This window comes from Lissotriton vulgaris, chromosome 11, assembly GCF_964263255.1.
Source record: "Lissotriton vulgaris chromosome 11, aLisVul1.2, whole genome shotgun sequence".
Classification (NCBI taxonomy): Eukaryota; Metazoa; Chordata; class Amphibia; order Caudata; family Salamandridae; genus Lissotriton; species Lissotriton vulgaris.
Genome location: NC_141699.1, coordinates 384,646,516 through 384,670,967, shown reverse-complemented (window position 1 = coordinate 384,670,967; position 24,452 = coordinate 384,646,516). Strand labels below are relative to the sequence as shown.

The 24,452-nt window shown below is 47.1% G+C and overlaps 1 protein-coding gene across 1 annotated transcript in view; it reads left to right on the top strand.

Annotated features, from left to right (window-relative positions):
• The window catches only part of LOC147679829 (uncharacterized), a 342,930-nt gene that overhangs the window by 57,472 nt on the left and 261,006 nt on the right, over positions 1-24,452 (top strand). Inside the window, exon 2 of the mRNA XM_086943387.1 lies at positions 17,740-18,949. Coding sequence (XP_086799513.1) covers positions 17,909-18,949 — 1,041 coding nt within the window. The 5' untranslated portion in view covers positions 17,740-17,908. The remainder of the gene's footprint in view (positions 1-17,739; positions 18,950-24,452) is intronic.

Sequence of the window (24,452 nt, the reverse complement as noted above, 5' to 3'; positions counted from 1 at the left end):
GAGTCTTCGTCTTCGGCCTCCTGAAGCGGGTCGCACAGGTCCCCTCTATATCTATTCCAGGCCTCCCACACCCTGTTCCATTTCTTTGGGTTCGCTCTCAATTTGTAGACAGTTCGTTCAGTTAACATCAGTTTGTCCATATTTTGACACCATAGCGACAAGGTAGGTAACTCAGCCACCCCCCACCTCTGTGCCATATCACGCTTAGCCACCATTGTTCCAATTGTAACCCACTGCTGTTGTCTGAGGTTAAGATCAGTGCCCTCCCAAACATTCAGAAGACAGAGGCGCGGTTCGGGTGTGAGGGAGGTGTCAAGGGCCTGGGAAATCGTGCGCATGACCTGTTGCCAGTACCGGGCAATGAGAGGGCAGCCCCACAACGTGTGCAGTAGTGTGCCATCCTCCCCACATCCTCTAAGACAACGAGGGGAGTCAGCCCTGTGCATTTTGTGTAGGGTGGTCCTCGTGTAGTATGTTCTGTGCAGTATTTTCAGTTGTATGAGTCTGAACCTTGCGGAAACCCCAGCCTCTCTCGGGGATGCCACAGCAGCGTTCCAGTCCGTCTCATCCATAGCGCCCAACTCATCCTCCCATTTTTCTCGCAGGGTCTGTAGGGGGTCAGAGAGATTGTTCAGTAATTTACGGTAGGTGAGTGAGGTGGCTTTTGTTTGCATGTAATCCGTGAGGAGCCGGTCTTCTAGGGGCGAGGATTCCGGGATTGTGGTTCCCGGCTCCAACACCGCCAGGAGAGCGTGCCTGATTTGGACGTACCTATATGTTTCCGTGGGGCCCAGCTCATATTGTTGTTGGAGTTGCTCGAACGGTAACACCCCAGTGGACGTCCAGAGGTCCCCCACTGTAGAAATGCCTATATTGTCCCATTGGGTGAATCCTTTACTGGTCCTCAGGCAACCCAGTTTTTTAGTGTCCCAAAGCGGGGTAAGCTTCGTAATGACTCCCTTCCACTGTAGCTTGGTGAGTGCCCTGTACCATAGGGTGATTGTGTGTTTAGTGGGGCCAATCAGGTTCTTGAGTAGACTGTGGTTGTAGAGGGGGGCCAGGAGACTCTGTGTCCCGAGTTGGGCCCTGTCCGCCATGTACGCCGGGTCAGTGTGTGGTGCATGGATCCATTGGTTAAGTACCTTAAGTTGGGATGCCCAATAATAAAGCTGTACGTTCGGTAGCGCAATGCCACCATCGTACCAGCCGCGGTTCAGTTTGAGGTGCGCTATCCTCGGGGGACGCTCACCCCAGAGTAGAGTGGTAACCATCGCGGTAATTTTCTGGAAGTAGGAGGGCGGAATCACGACAGGCGCATTCTCAAAGACATATAGGAGGCGCGGGAGCGCCATCATTTTGAACAGCGCAGCGCGGCCTAAAAGTGTGAGCGGCAGGGACGACCAGTGCCGCACGTCTGCCTTCAAACGGAGGAGGGGGGGCGCTAGATTTCGATTGGTGAAGACGGTCATATCGTTAGTGACATGGATACCCAAATATTTGAAGGAAACATCTGTCACCACCAACGGACAATGTTCCGGGAGGACTGGTCGAGGGCCCTTCAGTACATAAAGGACCGATTTCGTCCAGTTAATTGTGTAACCAGAGGCCGCACCGTGTTTGTCACAGAGCGCCAGTAAAATCGGGACATTCAGTTCAGGTGCTGATACGTACACCAGCATATCATCCGCATACAATGATATTCTGTCTTCCCAGGTCTCCGTCCACCTGATGCCCTTCAGCAGTGGTGTCGTTCTGAGGACGATCGCGAGGGGTTCAAGGATCAACGCGAACAGCAATGGGGAGAGGGGGCAGCCCTGGCGGGTTCCACGCGCCAAAGAGATCGCACGAGAGATATGGCCATTGGCCGCTACGTGAGCTACTGGGCCTGTGTAGAGTAGTCGGATCCAGGATAGGAATTTCGGACCGAAGCCCATCCGGTGCAGGACTGCGAACAGGTACTGCCACTCCACCATGTCGAAGGCCATCCTGGCGTCCAGCGACAAGATGGCTGCTGGCTCTGTCAAGGAGTGCGCACGCGCCAACGCGCCGTGTACTCTACGGAGATTTAATGCTGTACTCCTGTGAGGCATAAAGCCGGACTGGTCCGGGTGGATCAGCTGGCCAAGGTGTGGGGTCAGACGAGTAGCGATCACCTTCGCCAGGATCTTCGCCTCTGCATTGAGTAGCGAGATCGGGCGGTAGGATGCACAACATTCTGGAGGTTTCTCAGGTTTTGGGATAGCTACTATCGTTGCCAGGCGCTGATCCAATGGCAGCGTTCCTGACTCACGACAGTTCTCGAACATGGCCAGTAGCGGTGGGCCCAGTGTGTCGGACATCGTTTGGAACCACTCGATTGGGATCCCGTTTGGGCCCAGCGCTCTGCCCGTGTGCAGTGCGCCTATCGCCATACGGAGTTCCTCCACTGTGAGATCCGCTTCCAGCTCGGTTTGCGCCTCCGGCGTTAGCCCCTCCACCTCAATCTCTTGGAGCGCCAATTCTGCCTGTTCCGGCGTGACCACCACTTCTGGGGTGTAAACTGATTGAAAGTGGTCTGCCAGGAGGTCAACTATCTTGGGAGGGTGCGTGTGAAGCGTCCCCGTGCGGTCTTGCAACTGCAGGATATGCCTGCCTCCATCCCGCTTTTTGTCCAACCAAGCCAGCAACTTGTTGGCTTTGTCGCCTACATCATAAACTCTGCATGCCGTTGATTCGATCCGCTCTAACACCCTACGGCGGAGAAAGTCGTCGTGTTTTAGCTGGCAGAGAGTCAGCGCGTGCCTGGTGGCCTCTGACGGTGTGGCCATGTGAGTCGCATTTGCTTGTTCCAATTGCAGTTCCAGTTCGACCATTTCCAGTTTTTGTTTGCGTTTATGGTCGGCTATGGTCGAAATGGCCTGGCCCCTGAGCACCGTCTTATATGCTTCCCAGAGAACCGTCGGCGAGGACACCGACCCGGAGTTCTCCTGGAAGTAAAGTTTAGTGGCAGTTTTAAGGGATTTTCGGATCGGGGGAGTTTTAAGATAGCTAGGGTAGATGGGAAAGAGACGCGTGCGGGCCGTGGCAGAGCAGGACAGTGTAGCGAGCAGGGGAGAGTGATCTGAAATACCCCGTGGTGCGATGTGTACTTTGTCAAAAGTGAGTTTACCGCCCCCCAGCGTGAGGAAATAGTCTATGCGCGACAGGCAAGCATGAGTGGAGGAATAGTATGAATAGTGGCGATCAGTAGGGTGAAGCTGCCTCCAAATGTCTACCAGACCCTGTGACTCTAAGAAGTCCCTGAATTTCGTTGGGCCAGTAGGGAGGGGGCGAGCCGGGAACCTGTCCATATCAGGATCAGCCAATGCATTGAAATCTCCGCCCACTAACAAATCCCCTTCCGGGAGTTCCAAAAGAAATTTACCCAGGGCCGGAAGTGCCGATGAATGTAGCGCCGGCGGGATGTACGCAGACACCACGTTGATGGGCACGCCCTCCCATTGTCCACACACCGCCGCGAAGCGGCCATGTTGATCTGTTTTTGTGGAGTGGTGAATGAATCGTGACGTCCTTTTTACCCATATCCCCGTTCCCCGGGATCCCGAAGTAAAGTCTGAGTGTATCAGCACGCGGTAACCTCTCCTATCCAGGGCTTTGGAGGCAACCCCCACTAAATGTGTCTCTTGGAGGAGGGCGATATCACAGTTCAGTCTCTTAATACATTGTAGGACCAGCCCTCTCTTCACTTTATCACCCAACCCCCGCACATTCCAGGACACTACCCGAAGCGGTGGTACCGCCCCCACCCCAGTGTCATGCGTTACTACAGCAGGTCGCGGGGGATCCGCCATATTGTGGTCAATCGTACAGTTGAGTGCCCTAGAGGGCGGGGCGGAGGCATAACAGATAGGAAAAACCCCAAGTCAGTGTAACTAAGCGTGGGAGTGTATCGATACAGTGATCGAGGAGCAGAGGCAATATACCCGGTGTAAGGAATACGGTCAAGCGTGAACACCAGCAGTTCCAAGACAAGAAGTTGAGCCAAACATTTCAAACTAAACAAACAACACAACCCCCCCATTCCCAACAACCCCACCCTCCCTGCTTCCCTGCTACACGGACTCCAAACTGCCCGCCACCCCAATCTAGCAGAGTGCTTCATCCCACCCCAAAGAAAACACACAGTTACTTGCTCGTTGGGGGTGAGGAGCGCTCCGGAATCAGCGGCCCCTCATTCCCTCCACGGAGGCCCTCGGCCCAGTGTCCATGACGGTTCCAGCCACAGTTCCAAACATTTACAGTGCACACATGTGGTCAAGGGTCCACCTCCAGACTCAAAGCAGTTTCATCTCGTATCGGAGAGCTTCTGCCACTGTTCGTACCCTCGGCCCCTGCAGCGGTGGAATCAGAGTGAGGCGAGCCGGTCTTAGTCCGTCCAGGGCGACGAGAGTGAGAAGCCGGACGCCAGCCGTCCAGCCAGTCTCGCGCAGTGCTTGGGTCATCAAAAAACCATGTCCTGTTTTCCGCCACCACCCGAAGCCTGGCTGGGAAGATCATAGAATATGGGAGTTCCCGTTTCCTAAGTTCTCTTTTAATGTCCAAGAATGTCTTTCGCCTCCTGGCCACTTCCGCCGTGTAATCCGGGAAGAAAGCTATCGTTGAGTTAAGAATTTTCACCGGCGGCGAGACACGTGCCGCCTGCAGGATGATGTCCCGGTCACGGAAGTTAAAAAGTCTTGCTAGGATCGGCCGCGGCGTGGCCCCTGGTTTCGGTTGACCACCCGGGACTCTATGGGCTCGCTCCACAGAAAAGAAGGCCGACAGGCCCTTGGGTTGAAGATGAGTCTTAATGAGTTCCTCCACATAGAGATCCGTAGCCCTCACACCTTCTGACTCCGGAACGCCAAGAATGCGTACATTGTTTCGCCTGGAGCGGCCCTCCTGGTCGTCGAGCTTGTCCTTAAGGTGCTTGTTTTCGGCCATGACCGCTTCCATGGCCGTCTGCAGTTCCGAGACATCCTCCACCAGCGACTTCGTGACGAGCTCCAGAGAGCCTACCTTTTCCGCCATTTTATGAAAGTCAGCGCGGATTAGGGTGATTTCTGTTGAGATGCAGCCCACCGTTGCCTGGACCTGTGTGAGAGCCTTCATGATATCGTCCAGTGTCGCCTTCTTCGGCCCCCCGGACTCGCCTGGTTTCACAGGGGGAGTTTTTCCCTCCGCCGGAGGGGAAGCGGTCCTGTCGTTGGTGAAGCGGTCAATACGAGTCTGGGTTGTGCCGCCTTTCACACCTTTCCCGGCCATCGTTCGGTCACGGAGGGAATACAGTTCGTCGGTCCGGTGGGGTGCCAGGTAGACGGGCAGTTGCCGCGCTGCTCCCGGTGCCGGATGTAAGGACCTCCGTCGTTAAAAGTTAGACTCCTGCACGGTCTGTCGGGCAATGTATGGTCGGTGGTTTCGGTAGTTTGCGGCCACCCTTCCAATGAGACGTCGCTGGAGAGAGCAAGTCGAATGACGCAGGACAGGACCGTTACTGGGCGTGGGGCTCCTGCACCGACCACTTCCTGTCTGCGGCTGCCAGGCAGGCTGCACTTCCGGTCGGACTCAGCTAGCACTTGAGGGCCCGGAGGTGGGCCTAGGCTCCGGTCGATTCAACTTTCGACGATAACTCCGGCATTCAGTGTTCGATTATCGTCTGGAAACCTGCCGCCAGTCCCGCCCGGTCCCGGGCGTTCGGTGCCGCCGTTGGAGGTAACAAATAGTAACGGATTATCGTGCGGATAGATGGAGAGGTCGCTTCCCCGCCGGAGCTAGTCCTCTATGCTGCCGCCATGTTCGGCCGCCAGCCACCAACCCCTTTTCTAAATCGTTTTTGGCCACTATAGGTGTGGCAGGGTATACTCAGACATGAGTCCCTTTCTCACTGCTCCATCAGGATTCAAGCAAGCCGGGCCGAAGAAGGCTGAAATGCCAGAAACCGGTCCCCGGTAGCTTGTCTCCTTTCTGGTGAAGAATTGGCTTGGTAGTTTAGTCTGCCCTGTTCCCATGATGCACTGGGCCAGGGACAGACTGATTTGCATATAGCCAGGTTCTGAGCTGGGATGGGGCAGTGAGATAAATAACGGTGATGGATCAAGCCCTGATCTTTGGACTGGGTAAGAGTGGTCTGTTTAACTCAGACACTCTGTTCATCACCAACCCCTTTTCTAAATCGTTTTTGGCCACTATAGGTGTGGCAGGGTATACTCAGACATGAGTCCCTTTCTCACTGCTCCATCAGGATTCAAGCAAGCCGGGCCGAAGAAGGCTGAAATGCCAGAAACCGGTCCCCGGTAGCTTGTCTCCTTTCTGGTGAAGAATTGGCTTGGTAGTTTAGTCTGCCCTGTTCCCATGATGCACTGGGCCAGGGACAGACTGATTTGCATATAGCCAGGTTCTGAGCTGGGATGGGGCAGTGAGATAAATAACGGTGATGGATCAAGCCCTGATCTTTGGACTGGGTAAGAGTGGTCTGTTTAACTCAGACACTCTGTTCATCACCAACCCCTTTTCTAAATCGTTATTATGAATCTGGCAGCCTGACAACTGCCACACTTCGGGCGCACCTGTAGTATCAGTGTGGCAGTTGGACTGCCACAGGATCACTGCGACTGTTGGGGATCAAGGATCCCGTGGCGTTCGCGCAACAGTCAGGCATAGTACAGCCAAGCATATTTGCCAAACCTCCACCCTTTCCATGGTGGTGAGCCGCCATGAAAAGGGTGGCGGTAAGGTAACTATGGGAGCCCTAACAGGGCCCCCTGCCGCTTATTGGCTTAGGGGTGTATGAGGAGGGCACATGTAGTTCCCCCTCTGGATTTTCACCCCTTTTTCCTGCATGATGTGGCATGTATATCACACTATACAGGAAGGTGCTGTGCGTGCTCTGAAAGCAGCGGTCTGCATGTTATGCTCTTCTATGAGCCTCACAGACCGCTGCTGTCAGACCACCGAAGAACTGCCCACCAGACCAGGATTGAAGTTCTAATCTGGCAGTCAGCATCACCACAGCGTTGCACCATCTGCTCTTGGACCACCAGAGTTGTAATAAGGCCCTCAATCTCCCCGTGCCTATAACAAATAATATGTCCTTGTAATGTAACGAGGACTCATGGAAAGTGTTCCAAGTCCTCCCAACCGACTTCGTGCTGCATAAAACAAGCTTTGACTAGCGACAGGTGGGGAAGGGTTAAGCACTGACGAGAGTGATGTGGGGGAAGGGACAGGCATACAACTAATGGGTAAGGGGCATGCGGGTAATGGAGCAACGTGGTAGTAGGGACGAGCAAGCAAAAAACAGAATGCGGACGCTTAAAGTTTGAAAAAAAATAAAATAAAGTATGTTATTAGTGTGCTGCCAGTGGCAGCACACTGGGCACCGGAAGCAGTACTTTATCCAAGCTCCAAGGACGAAGATATGATGCCAAGCTGGAGGCAGGAGGAAGCACTGACTAACAGGAAGAAAGAACACAAGAAGGATGTGTGAGCCAACTAATGGTATGATAAGGTAAGTAATGGGTCTGCTCTAAGCACCTTTAAGATTATTTATTTTCCTTTACAAGAGATTTCGCAAGCACGGCCCGAATGCTGTGTAGGCGAAGTCTAATAAAAGATAGTTTGCCAGTGCCTGTAGAGGGTTGTCTCTGCTATATTCTCTGCTAGACGTGTGGTTGTGCCTATGCATGGTTTTTCTCTGCCGTTCGCTCAGTTAAATTGTACAGCTTGTGAAAGACTTCCTCTAAGATGATAATTACATAAAAATCTGTAATGTGGTGCTGGGCATCCTCAGATGTTCTGTGTTAAGAGATCCTGGGGACCCAGGCAGTGCTTCCTCTGAACAATTCTTTGCAATGAAAGACACAGGTTTGGCGACCAGAGCTTTTTCAAGTTCATCTTTGTTAAATGATTGGATTGCTTTGTGTTGGGCCTTCTTTGAGATCTTCTGTGCCTTATCTTGAGTTCGCCTGTACTTGACTTACTGATGGCATATGCAGGTCACTGTGTAAGGTGTCTACTAACGGAAGATCGGCAGGAGCTGGGTGGTGCCCTATTTGAGAGACAGCACAGTTCATGCTTCAGAGTTATTTACGACAAACCCTGCACCTTGAGTGCCACAGAAATGACTTCCTCTTAGAAGTCTAATAGAACAGCTCACTTTCCCATACATGCACGTGCCCCTCCCAACTCTGATAACTTCTATTGTGCTGGCCCCTTGAGGGGGTTAGGGCTTCTATATAGTGTATTTACCATTGGGACATCAACATAGGTGGGCATGTCACATTGCGATTCATACGTTATGTTATGTTATGTTACATGGATTTGTACTGCGCACAGCTGCCCCAGCTAAGGGGCGTCCTGGCGCATGGCAAGGTAACACGCAACAGCCACAAGAAAGACAACAGCTAAAAAGAAGGAACCAGGTTAAAATAAGAAAGTTTTAATAGCCTTACGAAAAGAAAAAAGATCCTCCAACAACCGAATCTCCACCGGAAGGGAGTTCCACAGTTCGGCTGCTTTGACCCGGAAAGAACGACCACCAACACGGCACAGCTTGTATCTGGGAGTGATAGTGAGAGCTTGGCCCAGAGATCTCAGATGCCGAGTGGGGACATACCAGGACAGGAGGTCCATAAGTATTTGAGGAGCCGTACCATTTAGAATCTTGAAGGCTAAACACAGTACTTTGAATTGAATTCTGGCCCTGACTGGCAACCAGTGCAACGCTTTCAAAGTACTGGAAACAGGGCAGGATCTGGGAAGACCAACAATTGCTCTGGCAGCCACAGTGACATCATTGTTTAGAGAGGATCCTACCTAACCAACGTCAGAACCTTCAGGAGGAAGCAGAGAGTATGGTGTGTGAGAGACAAGCGCATTAGAGAGAGACAGAGTGCATTAAAAAGGTGGCGACTTGAGTGTTCAGAAAGACATAGAGTAGCCCAATGTTTCTTTTGTATGGCCCACGTTGGGGCACAATTGGATGGACCTTATGACTTCTATGCAAGATATGGCACCAACAGTAAGTAAGGCCTTAGGTTATGTGTGAGTAAAAGGTGGGTGCTTGGTTGCACGATTTCCTTTTCTTCACCTCTATCACCCGGACTCAACTTCTACGTTTTGTGGGCAGGGAATATTAACGCTTTGCATGCATAATGAGCAGGATGCCTCCATGACTGATTAACACAATTTGTGATTAATGTCTTGTTTGCTGGCCCTGGAGTAAAGCAGTGTCGCAGGTTCACAAAGTTGCTCCCTTTCACCATGCTTGGTAAGTATGTGGATGCTGCCACTGAATTAAATGACACATGCCTAAAGAGGTTTGTCATCTGGTTTTTCTTGGTGGTAAAAAAAGGTTCATGAGATTAGGATTAGTGCCTGTTTTGATCAAAGGATGGGTAAAGAAGATTGAAGATTTTAGTGATTGTCCTAGCATGGTGTTTGATTTGGAGGTGGTCTTTCAGTAAGAGCTAGAAAAGGGCTAGAATAGAGAGTATGCTAACTTTAGCTCTGGTGGTTGAGCATGCCATATGTTAGGAACGTTTCTTGGGAAGGTTCTGGCATGTGTGTTTTGTTTCTTGGACCAGTCTAATAGTTTATTCTAATTTATTTATTTAGTGAAAAAGTTTTATATAGCGCGAACATGACACAAAAGGGTATCAGAGTGCTTAACAGAAGAGTTGCAACAAACATAAGGGGGGACAATTGTGTCAAAACCGGAGCAGTATGCACGAAAAGTAACATCAAATACATAATGAAGAAATAATTGACGGGATCCGGACCATAACATTGCAAAATATCATAAGCGAGCAAAGGAGCAAGACAAGGAAGGCGGAGGAACATGTGAGTAGAGTTAACTAAAAGACGTCGACTTGACAGATGAGGAGGAACTTGAGGGATCAGCCTGGTATGCCGAAAGGCAGAGGCTAAACTTCTACCTCAGAAAGGTACTCATCAGTAGAGCTTTCACTTCCTTTTTGAAGGATACTGTTGATGGAATCAGTCTAGTTTTCGTAGGCAAGGAGTTCCAGATTCTTGGGGCTCTACCTGAGAAGGATTGATTGTAGTTGCCTAGAGTTTCCTTTGCTTCAGAGTTTCCTGGAACTCCCAGTAATCTTGTGTAGGAGAGTTGATGCGAATGACTGTGTGTCATGTATGTTGTTTTAAAGGAGTATCTTAATTCCTATGGTAGTCATTTGACTACAGCTAGTAGAGGAGTTATATGGTCAAATATATGCTTGCTTTCAAGGTGAATACCGTAGAACTCACAAAAACGCTTAGTTAGCTTCATCCTAAACAAGAAACCTGAATCAATAAGCTCACAGTTATGCACTAGTTAGTGGGGCACAGTGTTAACTGAGACATCTTCAAAGTATAAAATCCCTTATCTCTGAAAAATATTTCAAACAAGTAACTTTATCCCTGTGTTGAAGTCTGGGCACATAGGAATTCCTATGCTCCCCATGGCATTTCTTAAAAGTGCTCATTATTGACAGTCAGAATGGCCACTGGGACAAGGAAGAATTATCACTTTAAACCTCCTGAGATCACAATCAAATATTCCCCAGTAGAAGCATAAACCTTTCTAAGGCTGACCTCCATCACTTACAAAGTTCTTCTGAATGTAACTCTAAACTATCTCACTTGCTGACTGATCTTCTTGGGTGGACAGTGCTCTCTGTGAAGATACTGTATTTATTTAGTGGAAATCCATTATTAACAAAGAAAAACTCCGAAGCAATCATTCTCAGAAAGTACACCCAAATCCTGAATCTCCATACCATCCACATTTTTGTCTCCTTGTGAAACCTTTAAGAAATAACCAGCTATTCCAGTCTCATGTTCTCTTATAGATGGCTCTTCGTGGTTGAGACGCATCTGATTACAACAACTTGGACCGAACACCTCTTGCATTTTAATGTATCTTTTGGTAATAACGTTCTTTTCTCTTTTATCCTCCTTGTTCAGTCTCTGTACATATACATAAAACGCTGATGTCTGTTTAATATTGCTCTCTTTTGCCAATTTTTCCAAATGATGTATTATGTGGTCTGTATCCAGCAACATGAGCCTATGTAAAGTGCTCTGGAACATTTTTGGGTATTTTTGTTTCGTACAAAAATTGTTATCGTTATTAATTCTAGTTAAATATAGTTATTTGGATGTATACACGTGAATTTAAATAACTATAAATAAATGTGCTGCTGCATAAAGAATTGCTCTGAAAGGTGCTACCATTTTCATAGAGCTGCTAGTTAAGAGTCCATTTCCATCGTCAAATGTTACAGTACTAAGGAATAGACTGGCTTTTCAAAGTCATCTTTGGTGATGAATGTTTGCATTGTCTGAGGTGTCTTGGTAGGTAGAAAACACTTTTGTATGAATGTTTGGTGTGAGACTCCAGGTTCAGGTATCTGTCAAGTATATCACCTATGAATCTGGCTTGTTTGAATATTTTAGGATTCATTGTATTGGACACATAGCCAGATGATTTTATACTTGGATTTTTTATTCGGTGAGAGGAAGAGGGATATCCATTTTAATGACATCCAGTCTTAAATGTCTCCTTCTCATCTAGTGTTGGAGTTTGGAAGGTTAAGTTATTAGGATTTTAGACTTTCAGAAATGTTGATGCATAGTTGCATAGTTGCATGTTTGCGTTTTGATTGTAGTTTAAGTATAGATCTTTTCTGTATTTAACAAGGGGCTCAATGTAGGCATTCAACAACAATGGAGCCGATATTAAGTCCTCCGGGACGACAAGCTTATTTGTGTCAGTAAAATGTATTTATTTTTACATAATGTGTTTTATATGAGGAGTAACACTCAAACCATTTAGGATATTTCCTTCCAGGCCCATTTATTATCTTCACGTATTCAAGAGAATGTAATTATTGACAGTGTAAAACATCTGAGTATTTGAAAGATTTAATATTTCTGATAATCTATTCAAGGGCAGATGCTAAGATGGATTCAAAATGTGATCATGATGCTGGACATTTTCTTGACCAGGGTGAGCAGGAAGTATGCAGACTGACTAACATGAGTTCTTGCTCAGGGTTTGCCATTTTATATACTGATGAACTCTTTCCTTCTTTCCCTAAGTATAGGGTATTTGTTAGTAGAAGTGATTGATTCTTCTAGTACTTCATAGAGAATCAACCTGGAATTTGAAGAATTCAGCTTTGGTTTTAAATACATTTTTCATACTTATTCATTATTAATTTTAGGAGTAGTTTGAGAGGTGGTTCCGTTTTTCCACTATATTCTCGCAATCGGGTGAACATTGCTCCTTTTATTGTTAAGTTTCATGTGGCACCTGATTTTTTCCCATTTTCCATAAAGGGATCCTCTTTATTTAGGGGGATCCTCTTTATTTAGGGTGTTTGAAAAAGTTGTATCTTATTGATATAGTGGCTGTTTCATTAGAAAGGTTTTCTGTTGTAGGGTGTTTCATTTATCTCTTGTTGCTAGAATATTTTACTTTTGTTTCATATGAGGTTAACTAGAGTTGGTATATTTATGTCACGAAAATCTCAAGCTCAGATCAACCCTCTTGCAGTTTGCTTGTTAGGAACATGCACATAAGTGGAAACAAAGGAAGGGATTCGAGAGCTGTTTCACCAATCTACTGGCTTGGGCATGCCTAAATTTAAGGTGTCTTTTTGGGAGATAATAAGCTCAAGATGCCTCCGTTCTTTCCCTTTTGGGTCTTGAATTATTGTAAAAGGTGATGATTGTTCACTATGACAGAGACATTTGAGGTACCAGGTTGTTTTGGGAGCTATAGTTCTGGATAAATCTCCTGAAAAATGGTCCCTGAGCTGGTAAAGATGTACTTGTCATGTAGTCTATACATTCTCCAACAAATTTACAATTTGTCCTTGAAGGGGTATGGTGTAAAATTATTAGTGTTCAGCTTGATTGCACAAGTGGAACTCTTGGCGCCCCTACCCACGGATACCCAATATGTCTAATTTGATTGCTCTTGTCATTAATTGTTACGATATCCTGAACATGTAAATCGTGGTTTTTATCTCACTTGCTGTTGCGCCCATCACTCTCACTGTTTATACCACGTTATGTGTCACTTGTGCCGTCACCACACTACATGAGCATTTGTGCACAGTATTTTGTTGGTTACATGCCATTGAATGTAACGCAGTGCTACTGACCCATGTGCTTGAACATATTAAGTTAATATGTCCAACATGTCTACTACATGAAATACATTTTGCATTTATATGATTTGTTTCCCTGGTTTCTTTTCCTTGTTGGGATTAAATCCTGTTTAAGTAATTGTGTCATGACACATATATGTATATTTGCCCCTTGAAACAATACCCTTAAGACGTTGTGTGATACTGATAGCAATTAGGGGCACTGGGAAGACTGGTAGGGGGGTTGTTAAGGATGGTGCAGGCCAGGGTAGTCCTGTGGGTTACGGCTACTACTCCACACATTCTACTTATTTAGTTTCTGCGTAATAGTGGTAAATAAATCTGTCAAGATGAGTGCTGGATATCTTTGTTTACCAGGTCTCTGTAAGAAATCGAAGGTCCCATTTGTTACTGCGAAGAGTGTTTTATATTTTTGTATTTGAGATGTCCAGTCAGCAACTTAGGAGACCCCAGGTGTGAAATCTGGTTTGGAATTTTCGTGGTGTTTTGGGAATTTGTATTTTGCTGGAACTGAAGGTGGACATTTGAGAAGTAAAAGCAACTTTGAGTGCCTACTGGTGTGAGAAGTTGGCCTGATATGTGATGTCCACTATTCTAGTGGGCACCCTGTATCAGTCCAAACAACCCTTATGGTGATGGTTGTAAAGTCAACCTTATAGACCAGCTATCCTAGTGGTAGCATGGACAAAGCAGTCTTAGGCAAATACTTCAGAGAGCATGTGAAGCCAATTTTTTTACCAATAATAACCCCTTGAATACAAAATGAAAGGACACCACACAAGGTATATGTAAAATATATATGTATTTATTACTAACGCAACCCCTCTTCACTCTTTATGAGGTCAGAGTTCGAGATAAAGCACAAGTGACTCAATAAGCATAATATAAGTTGCACAAATACAATTCTGCCCTAGGGGCTTCACGAACCATATACTAAATAAGTGGTATAAGAACCACTTCAGAACAGGTGAATAGGCCTAAGGCCTAGGGAATCGCTGAGACTACACTGAACAACCACAGGTTAGGAAGTAGGAGTCTCACAGGATGCGTGTGCAGTGTCTAAACACACACGCAAGTTCTCATAGACTTTGAATGGGAACATAAAAGTTAGAAACTAGTTGATTTCGGACAGTCCGGGTGGACTTGCAGGGAAACCCAGTTAAAACAGGACATTTGGATAGGTATTACCCACGGGAGCACCAGAGTACTCAAGTTACCTCACCCAGGGAAGCCGGGTGCATAGGTGTGAAGTCATGTCGGGTTTCGTCTATTCCTATGGAGAGCTGCAAGAAGATGCTGCAGGCGACCAGGAGGAAGATGTCCGGATGGATCCAAGGGTGGATCAGAGAAGTGAAGAACCTGAAAGCAGAGGGGACAGAGTCTGGGTCACTAGCCAGTGACCAGGAAGGAACCAGGAAGGAACCAGGGGATGTCGAGCTGCATACAGATGAAGAAGTGAAGCTTGTCTCTGCAGCCACGTGGACCAGGAGGCGTCGACGACGACCAGGAGCTGGATACGGATTGTCCCACGAAGGCTCTCGCTGTTGGCGGTGTCGGCTTCCGGATTGGAGTCAACAAGCCTTGGCAAAGGCAACCCACACAGGAAGTGTAGATTGGCTTCTTGTACAGACCAGCAAGCCCAGAGCAACCAGGCAAGCAGCGTTGTTTCAAAATGGAGTCTTCAAGATGGCCACTAGCCAGCGGGCTAGCAACCACGAAGACGCATTGAGAGGAAATGCAAGAGCAGGCCCACGCGGCACTCGAGTGTGCAGGGCTGAGCTTCGGTGCACTTACGACTCGGGTCGGGGCTTCTCAAGTCCCAATGCACAACTTCGAGGACTCCTCAGAAGCGGCACAATTTAGCAAAGAGCAAAATGGCCAGGTGTTCGGTCCCACGTCGCTTGTGTCTGCCACGGGTCTCAGCTTTGCTGGAGGTGTGGGTCGGGATCGGAGAAGTCTGGAAGTCCAGTCCTGTGAAGCAGAGTTGTCGGGATCCTTCGGGAGCGTCGACAAAGCAAACCGGCAATTCGCTAGGTGGTGCCTGTTTGCACAGGGTGGTCACTCCTTGACCACAGGGGAGATTCTTCAGTCTTCTAGTTGCAGTAGAATGTCGAAGGTCCAGAGTTCTGTTTTAGTTCAGGATAATCTAAAGTCTCTGGACTTAGCTCCTAGCTTTATACTGATCAAAGGGGCTGGATTACCTGCTAGGTCCCTCCTATGGGTGGGACCCGGGAAGGGGGTGGTTACACCCCTTTCCCTTTGTCCAGTTTTGCGCCAGAGCTGGGGCTGGAGTGCCCCAGCAACTGGTTTGAACCGGGCTATGCATGGAGCACCTTGTGTGCCCCAGTCATTGTCTCATTTCATTCAACCCACCCTGCCCCAATACACTATAGCCTGTCTGGGGAGGTGCTAGCACCTCCCAAGGCAGGAAATCTATTGTCCAGGCCTCCCTCGCTGGAAGGGCTCCCAGCTGCAGGAGGTCAGACTTGTGTCTGTGGCAGCAGCATCCATTTTGTGATGCTGAGGCTCTGTTTAACTTTAACCAGGTAAAGCTACAAGTACATGTCTTCTCCCTCTAGAAGGGTGGAATGCTACCCCCGTCACCAGAACTGGAGAGGGGGTAGTATTCCAAAGCGTATGACACCTTACACGACATGTTTTGATAAAGCCAAACCAAAGTTAGCATTAACCGCGAGGATTATAATGCACTTAAGAGTATATGGTATCACTATATCATAGAACAGCTATAAGGACATAGTTCCGAAAGCTGCAGACAGGCTCAACTCATGCTAGAGCACCATCTCACATAAAACCAAGCACTCTGCCTTCAGGATTGTTAAGGCCTGCCATAGGAGTGACTTAGAGGTATATATGTGTCTATATGTAATTGTAGGTATAAGGATACTATACCTAAGCAAGGGGTGGTTACACGACCTTGCCCCAGCTGAGTGATCAGCCAGTTGTGTCAATGTGGATGGCCATTCAGGGGTGGCTTAATACATGCTGGAGCCCTTGGTAGACCTTGGATGCACCTATGCCCTGGGTACCTATGGTACACTATACAGGGGCTCACAAAGGTGACCTAATACCCAATTGGATATGTACCTAAAGTACATGGTATGAATTTACAGAGAGAACAGCTGGGCTGTGGGTCTGATTAGCAGGCCCACAGCCATACTAAAGTCGAGAAACCAGTATATCAGAGCAAAACGTGGGGGTGACCATAGGAAGCAGACCCCACTCTCCTACAACTGGTTCCAATTGGGTCTGATTAGAGTTGATATATTCTGAGATTGATTAAACCACTCAGCGTGGCTTAAGGTAAAGGCTAATTAGGCTATTTGGATGCCTAATTCATGTTGGGCTTTAAACTTTAATTGAGATTTAAACATCAGGTCCTAGTATGTTTGACCTCTCAGAGCCATGGAGAAGGTAAGAAGGGGTTGCGTTGTGGATAAGCAGGGAGGATAGTGGACTCCCTGCTTTTTTTTCAATTTGTGGTCTTCCCTTTACGATTTTAAAATGTATATAGTATTTCATTGCTCCACTCTAGGAGTAAGTCCCAACTGCATTATGCAGCAGTCATTGCTTAAAGTGGGATGAAATATGTGTGTGGTGGTGGGCTGTTCTCTAAAAGGTGCATGGCCAAAACCAGCGACTGGGATTCTTTTAGAATAGAAGTGGTCTGTGTAATCAAGGGCATGCATCAAAAAATATGATTTAAATTCCTGTGCCTCTCACAGAGTGCCACCTGAACAGTATTTTGATGCCTCTCAGTGAGTTTTGATTTTAATTTTACCCAGGCATAACACACAATGAACATGTCCTTAAAACACGCCAAACCTATTAATAAATGAGTCACAGCAGTAATTTTGGATTGAATAATTAAAATTGGAAATGTTTCCATTCTGAAAACATGAGACTGTGAATTAAAGATTACTAAGGGGTGCAGGCATGGTATCTTCTTCGGAGTGAGTCAGTCACTCCTGAACTTTCCTTCACCCCAATTTCCTTCATAGACTTTCACTCTATAATATGCGTGCCTTTTTTCTCCCCACATCTTTTTTTAATTCTCCATATATATATGTTATCTGCTGTTTAGCGCCTTCTTTTCACTCTCTCCTGCATATACTTCATTTCATTTCTTCCACTTCACTGTCCTCTTGTCCCCCTACCCACATACAAACCCCAGCCACTCACTTGTAAGCATTGCATTTTCCTATTTTTCTGATAGGTAGGATTCTTCAATGGTCCAGCCAAGAATACTTTTCTTGTCTTATCTACTAGTGAATCTGATTCTAGACTGTTCTCATAGCTTTGTTGGCCAAATTCATTCACCACTTTTTGCCCACCTGTATCTAGACCAAAAACATGTTTGCGGCTCAGATTCTTTCTCATCAGCCAACTAGAATGTAATAAGCAAAACAAATGATGAGCGGTTGATTCAGAAGTGAAATTGTTGAATAACATAGATTTGACAGCAGTCTTATATTTATTGATTAACTATTAACAACATGCTGTTTGTCTATCACTGTCTCTGCAGGACTGCTGTTGGAGCCATGGATACTCACTCTGAACTACTGCCTTGCCCTGTGCCATGCAGATTCTGTGCAGTTACCATTTATTCCAGCTCTTCTGACTGCATGACAGGCTTTTTTGCCTTTCGGAGAGTGTTTGACTGAGATCTCCTCTGCCTGTGGCACCAGAGGGGGATGGAGGATGCTGGAGTACCCAAAAAAGACTATGGCATCACATCATACACACTTATGTCAGAAGCGGCCTCCCAGTCTGAAAACAGTTGCTTGGACGGCATCATCGCTCCATCTGCCTTTTGTGAAGACTTACTTTCAGATAACAGTTCCACCACCCAATTGAATCAGGAGCCTCCCCACCGTGGGGAACATCCAAGTACAGGCACATCAGTGTTGATGTTGGACACTAATCTCCAGTCTAATGAAAGTTCTGCCAATGGCCCTGGACCAGGTGACAGCAAGGTATTTAGAATGACGGATTTGAAGCATCCAGTATCTTTGCCGGATAAACCTGGAGAGGATTGGCAAACGCTGGAGGCAACAAGACTCACAAATGCCCCAAAAGATGCTTGCACAAGTCAGCAGATGTCGGCCCAGGAAATGTTTCTGGCTAGTATTCTTCAAGCTCAGCTCTGTGTTCTCGATCTCCAGGATGAACTGGACAAGCAGCCCCGAATCACAGAAACACCGGAGAGCTTGTCTTCACATCCTGTGGCGACCACAACTTTGGTCCCAATCCCGGAGGGTGTCATAATTTCAGAAAGCAGTGAAGGTGAGGATGGACATTTCACACCGGACAGTAGTGATGAGGACCTAGAAGACCGACTGTGGAGTGCAAGGGATGGTGAAGATGACTTCTCTGACAGCGATGAGGAATATCATTTTTATAACAATCCACTCTTTGGAGGTTCCCTTAGTCCATCAGTAACTATTTCGACTCCGGAAGTAGGAAGAGGTTTAAAGGTGGAGAAGGCTTGCTTCAGTGAAGAAGAAATAGATTCAGGTCCATCTGAGGTGGGGCAAGATTTCCGATCTGGCTGCTTAGGACATAATGGGGTAAATGTGTTAGGCCGCACCATTGAGCAGAGAACTGCCCTGCCAAATGGATTAATAGGTGAAGGATTGCACAGAAGTTCAGCTCTGGGCACTGCATGCCACAACAATGATGTAACTTCAAGCAGTCTGAAGACCATCCTCCGTTCCCCCACAGACGATGCACAGGTAAGATTTAAAGTGTGTCAACACTCAATATGTCAAACAATGCATTGCACATGGGTGGGTGTATACAATGCTATATTAAAAAGTGGAAATATTCTGTGGAAGATGGGCATAGGAAATGCGGAGTGTTTAGAAGAAGCCAGTACTTATGAAAAGCTGACTAAAGGCACAACCTACACTGAAATGACCCAGTTTTCCCATATGCAACTGTACGTCTGGAATTATCACTTCTCTTTCCCTACATAGTATACAGCTTCTGTTTTTTTATTTTATGCTGGTTTGCGTTAATAGAGGACTAGTGACAGAGGTAGAGAAGTGCTCATTCTACATTATAGTTTGTTTGTTAGACGCTGGTGGAATTTTGTATTTTGAGAGAACATAGTAATACATGTAATTAACAGATCCGGTGATCAACATATGAAGGCCGGCTGAAAAAAATAAAATAAACGGTAATCTAAGATGGGACATGATGGATCTAAATACGCTTTAGATCACTGTTAAAAGAAGACGAGAATGGTTGATTTTGAGTGGCATATAATACAACTTGAATTAATAGTTCAATTTAGAAAAAAAATGTGAGGTTAAGTTTTGAAGGCACTATGTTCTATTCATCAGAGCTCCGAATTCCAGGAATACTGTCTAGAGTGAGATGTCTGAAGTTTATTAGTACATGATTTCTGCATCACAGCAAAGCAGGTTTGAAGGGTGGTGTACTTTATTATAAAACTGGTTCCTGGGCCCCTGCAGAGTTTGTATACCATGATACAATCAGCATGTTCAATGTTAGTAAACCATGGTTCCTGCATCTCAGTAGAGGTTGGACTGAGGGTCCTACTATCAGGCCGACTTTAGCTCTGTTGGCGCCTGGTGTGACGGTCTTTTTTGATGCCTCCTCCCCAATATGGCCTTCTCCTCGGATTCCCTCCCTATTACCCGGGCAAAAGTTCCCCTTCGTCTCTCCATAGCCCCTCTCTCAAATACATTTCATTTTTTTTAAAGTGCTGGTAAAAGCTGGCTTTTCTATTCCACTCAGCTATCCACATAAAATACAGATCTGTTCTTTGCAGCACGCATGTGAACCCTCTGCGCTGGATGTAAGTCGTTACAACGCATACTTTTACAACGCATACCTTTACAACACATTTTTTACACCACAACATCCATTACAACGCATTCCATTACAAAGCATGCCATTACAACAAATTCTTTGAAACTACCTTTACAATGCATTCCACTACAATGCATACTACATTTACAACGCATACCATTACAGCGCATACCATTACATTGCATGTAGGGTAAGTATTGGATAGTGTAGAGGTAAAAATTACTATTCTAACTCCAGGGGGTGCAACAGTAGGGTAAGTGTTGGGTAGTATAGGTATGCGTTGTAATGGTATGCGTTGTAATGGTATGCGTTGTAATGACTGTGTTGTAATGACATGCGTTGTGGTATGCTTTGTAGTGACATGCGTTGTAGTGGTTGCGTTGTAATGGCATGCGTTGTAATGGATGTTGCGTTGTAAAAGCTTTGTTGTAAAGGTAGTGCGTTGTAAAAGTTGCGTTGTAAGTGTTGTTTCCCCTCTGCGCTACTTTATGAAGAGTCAAAACTGCCACTGGACAAAACTTCAATCTCTCTCTGTAGCAGGAACATTGATCACAAGAGTTATCTTGACATTGTTATTGCTGCCTGGAAGCTGGACGCACAAAGAACTCTGCAGGAGGTGCTTTTACCCCTTTTAGGCAATTGCTTCACTCCAAGTCGTCGCCCAATTGCACCACCCTACAGCCGGCCCTGCCTACTATGCTCGTGCTGCCATTGCCCCTCCACTACAGCAGGGAAGTGGACACGATTGTCCACTTGGTTCTAGTACAACAGTTAGGTGATGATAGCCATGCTATTGAAGGGGGGATTTAGATATTGAACCTGGGCGCTTTAGTCCAGGTGTATAGCAATGGTTCCTGCATAAAAGTGGACACTGTGATCCAGAGGGCAAAGTGAAATTTTACTTCGAAGTTTCCTGTATGACAGCAAGAGTTGGACGCGTCGATCACCTGTTTGTAGAGATCAGTAGTTCACCGATAGTTCACTGGTAGTTACTACACGAGTACCTACTACCTTTGTACAGCAATAGTTCCTTACCCACATCAGGTGTGGGGACAGTGATTCTGCGACCTTATCTAGCTCATAGTGGTGCGTAATTTGTGCTGATCGGGAACATGGGCACTCTTTTGGGGAGTTATTTTTCAGCATCAGACTCTGAGCCTGTCTGTGCAAGGGGACAAAAATGAAGGAAGAAAGTATTTTTTTTTTAAACCGTGAGAAAGGGTGAAAGCAGAACTTGAAAAGAACCAGCACGAGTGATATACAGAGATGGGATGAATAGAGTGGTTGAAGGAAAAGGCATGAGGTGGATCGGGAACAGACAAACTTGGTATTCGGCTATGCTAGCACGAACTGCGGGCTCCTAAAAAAAAAGCTTTAGTCCCGTGCACTTATGTATACTTTTTTTTTTTTTTTTTAGAAATTAAGGGCTGTCCGAGAACCTCCCACCAATAGAAAAACAACTCTAATCTGCAGAAAGAAAAAAAACGTAGAATCGCGAGCTACAAATAAGGACAGATGATTTTAAGGGAATTAGCCAAGTCAGCTCTTTTTGGGTGCTCAAATGCTAACTAAACACATGGACTGCTTGCAGACTTTGTACAGCTTGCGAGGCCTGGCCTTTTGCCCACTGTTCTAGTTACAGAGAAGCGGTCATAGTTTACAGTGAACGCCCTGCCCTGTAAGTCACTGGCCAGAGTGAGGATGTTTCCAGCCAAGACACTGATGCAATAATAGCATCTTTTCGCCACGTTCTGAAACAAAGCTCTGCTCTGAATATTGTATTCCAGCCACCCCCACCACACGTTCCCAATATGCCCCCTCCCCACCAAGGGAAATTTTGCCAAGAGTTAACTGGCAAAGTTTATACAAGGATGTTCTATCTGATATCACTGCACATGTTGTGATCCTGGTTATGCCGTCTACTGTAGTCTGTGGCAGAATCTAAGTTACTGCGGCCTTGCGAATGAGTGCCCTTGAGTTGTAACCGACTACTGAGAGGTGCTCAGGTCCTTAGTTCTGTATTACACACCGCCTACCCAGTAGGTTGACTGGAGTTTATACACAAATGGTATTGAAAGTGAAAAGGAATGCCATAATCTAAAGAAAAAACACACCTGCATTGAACGAGCACTAAAGGATGCAGCTTTGCCGTGGACATGGCAGGATATTCGTTTTTTTCACCCTGTTAAAAACGCAGATGGTGCTATAGAATGCAGTTCAGCTGGCAAACTGTACCACTTGGGCAGACAAACTCGTGCAAGCCTGCTGGCCTATTGCAGATATCTTCATTTTGTAACATGTTGAAGCCCTTTGTTGCCGAGTAGCCTCCATGCCCTGTGCCTCTTTTCCGGCGTAACAGCACAGATCATGCTGGAACCTGTAGTTTGCTTTTCCATTGTAAGTGCAGGCTCACAACCGTCAAGGCTGCTTTGCTTTATAGCGATGGCTGGCAAATAGTGCTGCACAAGAAAGTGCCGCTTAGCAAAACTGGAGCCAGTTGTGAACATTACTTGGGCTTTGAGTCAGCCTCTTTCTCAGGATGGAGTGAATTTCTTGTCTCTCTCACATCCTTGATCCGGCTTGTTGTTTTTGTTCCACCCAAAGAGAATTTTGCTCTCTTCATGTTTTGATTGGATAGCATGTGTCCTTCCGCTGCTACTGTCAGACTCTGCATTGCAGTGCATATATATGATGGACTATATAATCTTCCCCTATTTCTCCCTGCTCCCATTCCGCCCCCTTGTTTATTGAAAACCACTCTTCCCTAGCCTCGATTGCCCCACTAGCCCCTCGCACTCAAACAGGTTTTGATGAAGCCAGCAAGTTTCACAGGGGGTAGAGGCAGAGCTTTCATTTTGAGCTACGGCTTAAAAAAGCGCGTTTCCAGAGACTATTTTGCATAGGCCGAGATGCTGCCTGTACCTTAAGTGTGATGTGAAAATCCTTGTTTCAACGCACATGGGTGTAATGTTATTTTATCGTGGCGTTATGTTTTTTTGTTGTTGCACAGTTTGCTGAAGTTGTTTTCTCACTTTTTTTTTAATCTGCGTAACACGGCCATCCTTTGTGAAAGAATGTAGCAACATGTGGGAGACTTCTGTGCGCAGTTTGTCCTGATGCTTGTCTCGTCATGCCCACTCTTGCTTTTCATTTTTAGGTCTCGCCCTGGAATTCGCATCCGAAGGATGCGTCCAGGGCGGAGACTTATAGTCGTCTGACACGGGGGAATGAGGGACACAAAACTGTGACGAGCGGCTGGATTGAGCTGCGTGCACGCGCGTCAACATTCACGCATGCGCACATCACAGCCACACGCATACACAGCACTCACGCATGCGCACATACACACGCATACACAGGCACACCCCCGTCACCTACACGCATACACAGAGACCCCTCCACACACACCAGCCCCTCTCCTCTCGGCTCCACACACACGCACACGCATTTACACTTACACAGACACGCAGGCACCCAGACAGGCAAACCCCCCCCCCCCCCCCCCCGTCACACACACGCATACACACAGACTCCAGGACACATACACATACACACACACATGCACGCTCACACACATACACAGTCCGCCGCCGCGCGCGCGCACACAGAGGCCCCCCCCCCACAAGGCGAAGCCCCACTCACCGGCATCCTCAGTGCAGCGGCTCCCACCGGCAGCAAGACTCTTCTTCCCTTCTTCGGCACCGGGGCGCAGGGTAGGCTCCTGCCTGCTCCGGTGCGCCAAACAATCGCGGCTCTTCCGTGGGAGGCGGGGTAGGCTCCCGCCCTCCTACTTCCGGTTGTCCCGCCCGGCCTGCCTGACTTCCTGTTCGCAGGCCGGCGGAAAACGAAAGCGGGAGTCCGCCGTAATTGCTTACCTTAGGGCAAAGGAGCGTGTGTGCGCGGCGGTTTCCTTTGCCGCGCGCGTTGATTGGTGAATGCGCAGTGAGTATTTTTTATAAAACTGTAAAATACTTGAATCAAATGCGCATCACGACGTCTGCGCATGTCCGTGACTTGGTATGATACAAGGAGGCAGGAGAGGAGAGTGTGCGAGCGGCCGGTTTCCTTTGCCGTGCATGTTGTTTTGCCAAGCGTGTTGTTCGTTGAGGGTGGAATGCGCAGTGAGTTTTTTATGAGAAAATTATTAGGTACAATTGCACGGACTTGATTCCTGGAGTACACCCTGTCCACGCACAGAGGACTCCTGAGCCGTGGATGGATCTGGTTTCCCAGGCGACCGATGGCCGGGTTGTGTGCCTGGCCCTCTCCATCAAGTCTTCGTCTGATCTGTTTTGATAAGGACGGGTCGGGTGGGTTCGTTGTTATGGGTGATTGATTTTTTTTTTTGTAAGTACATTCCTCCAAGATACAGTGAAGCGTTTAGTACTTTGGTATTGC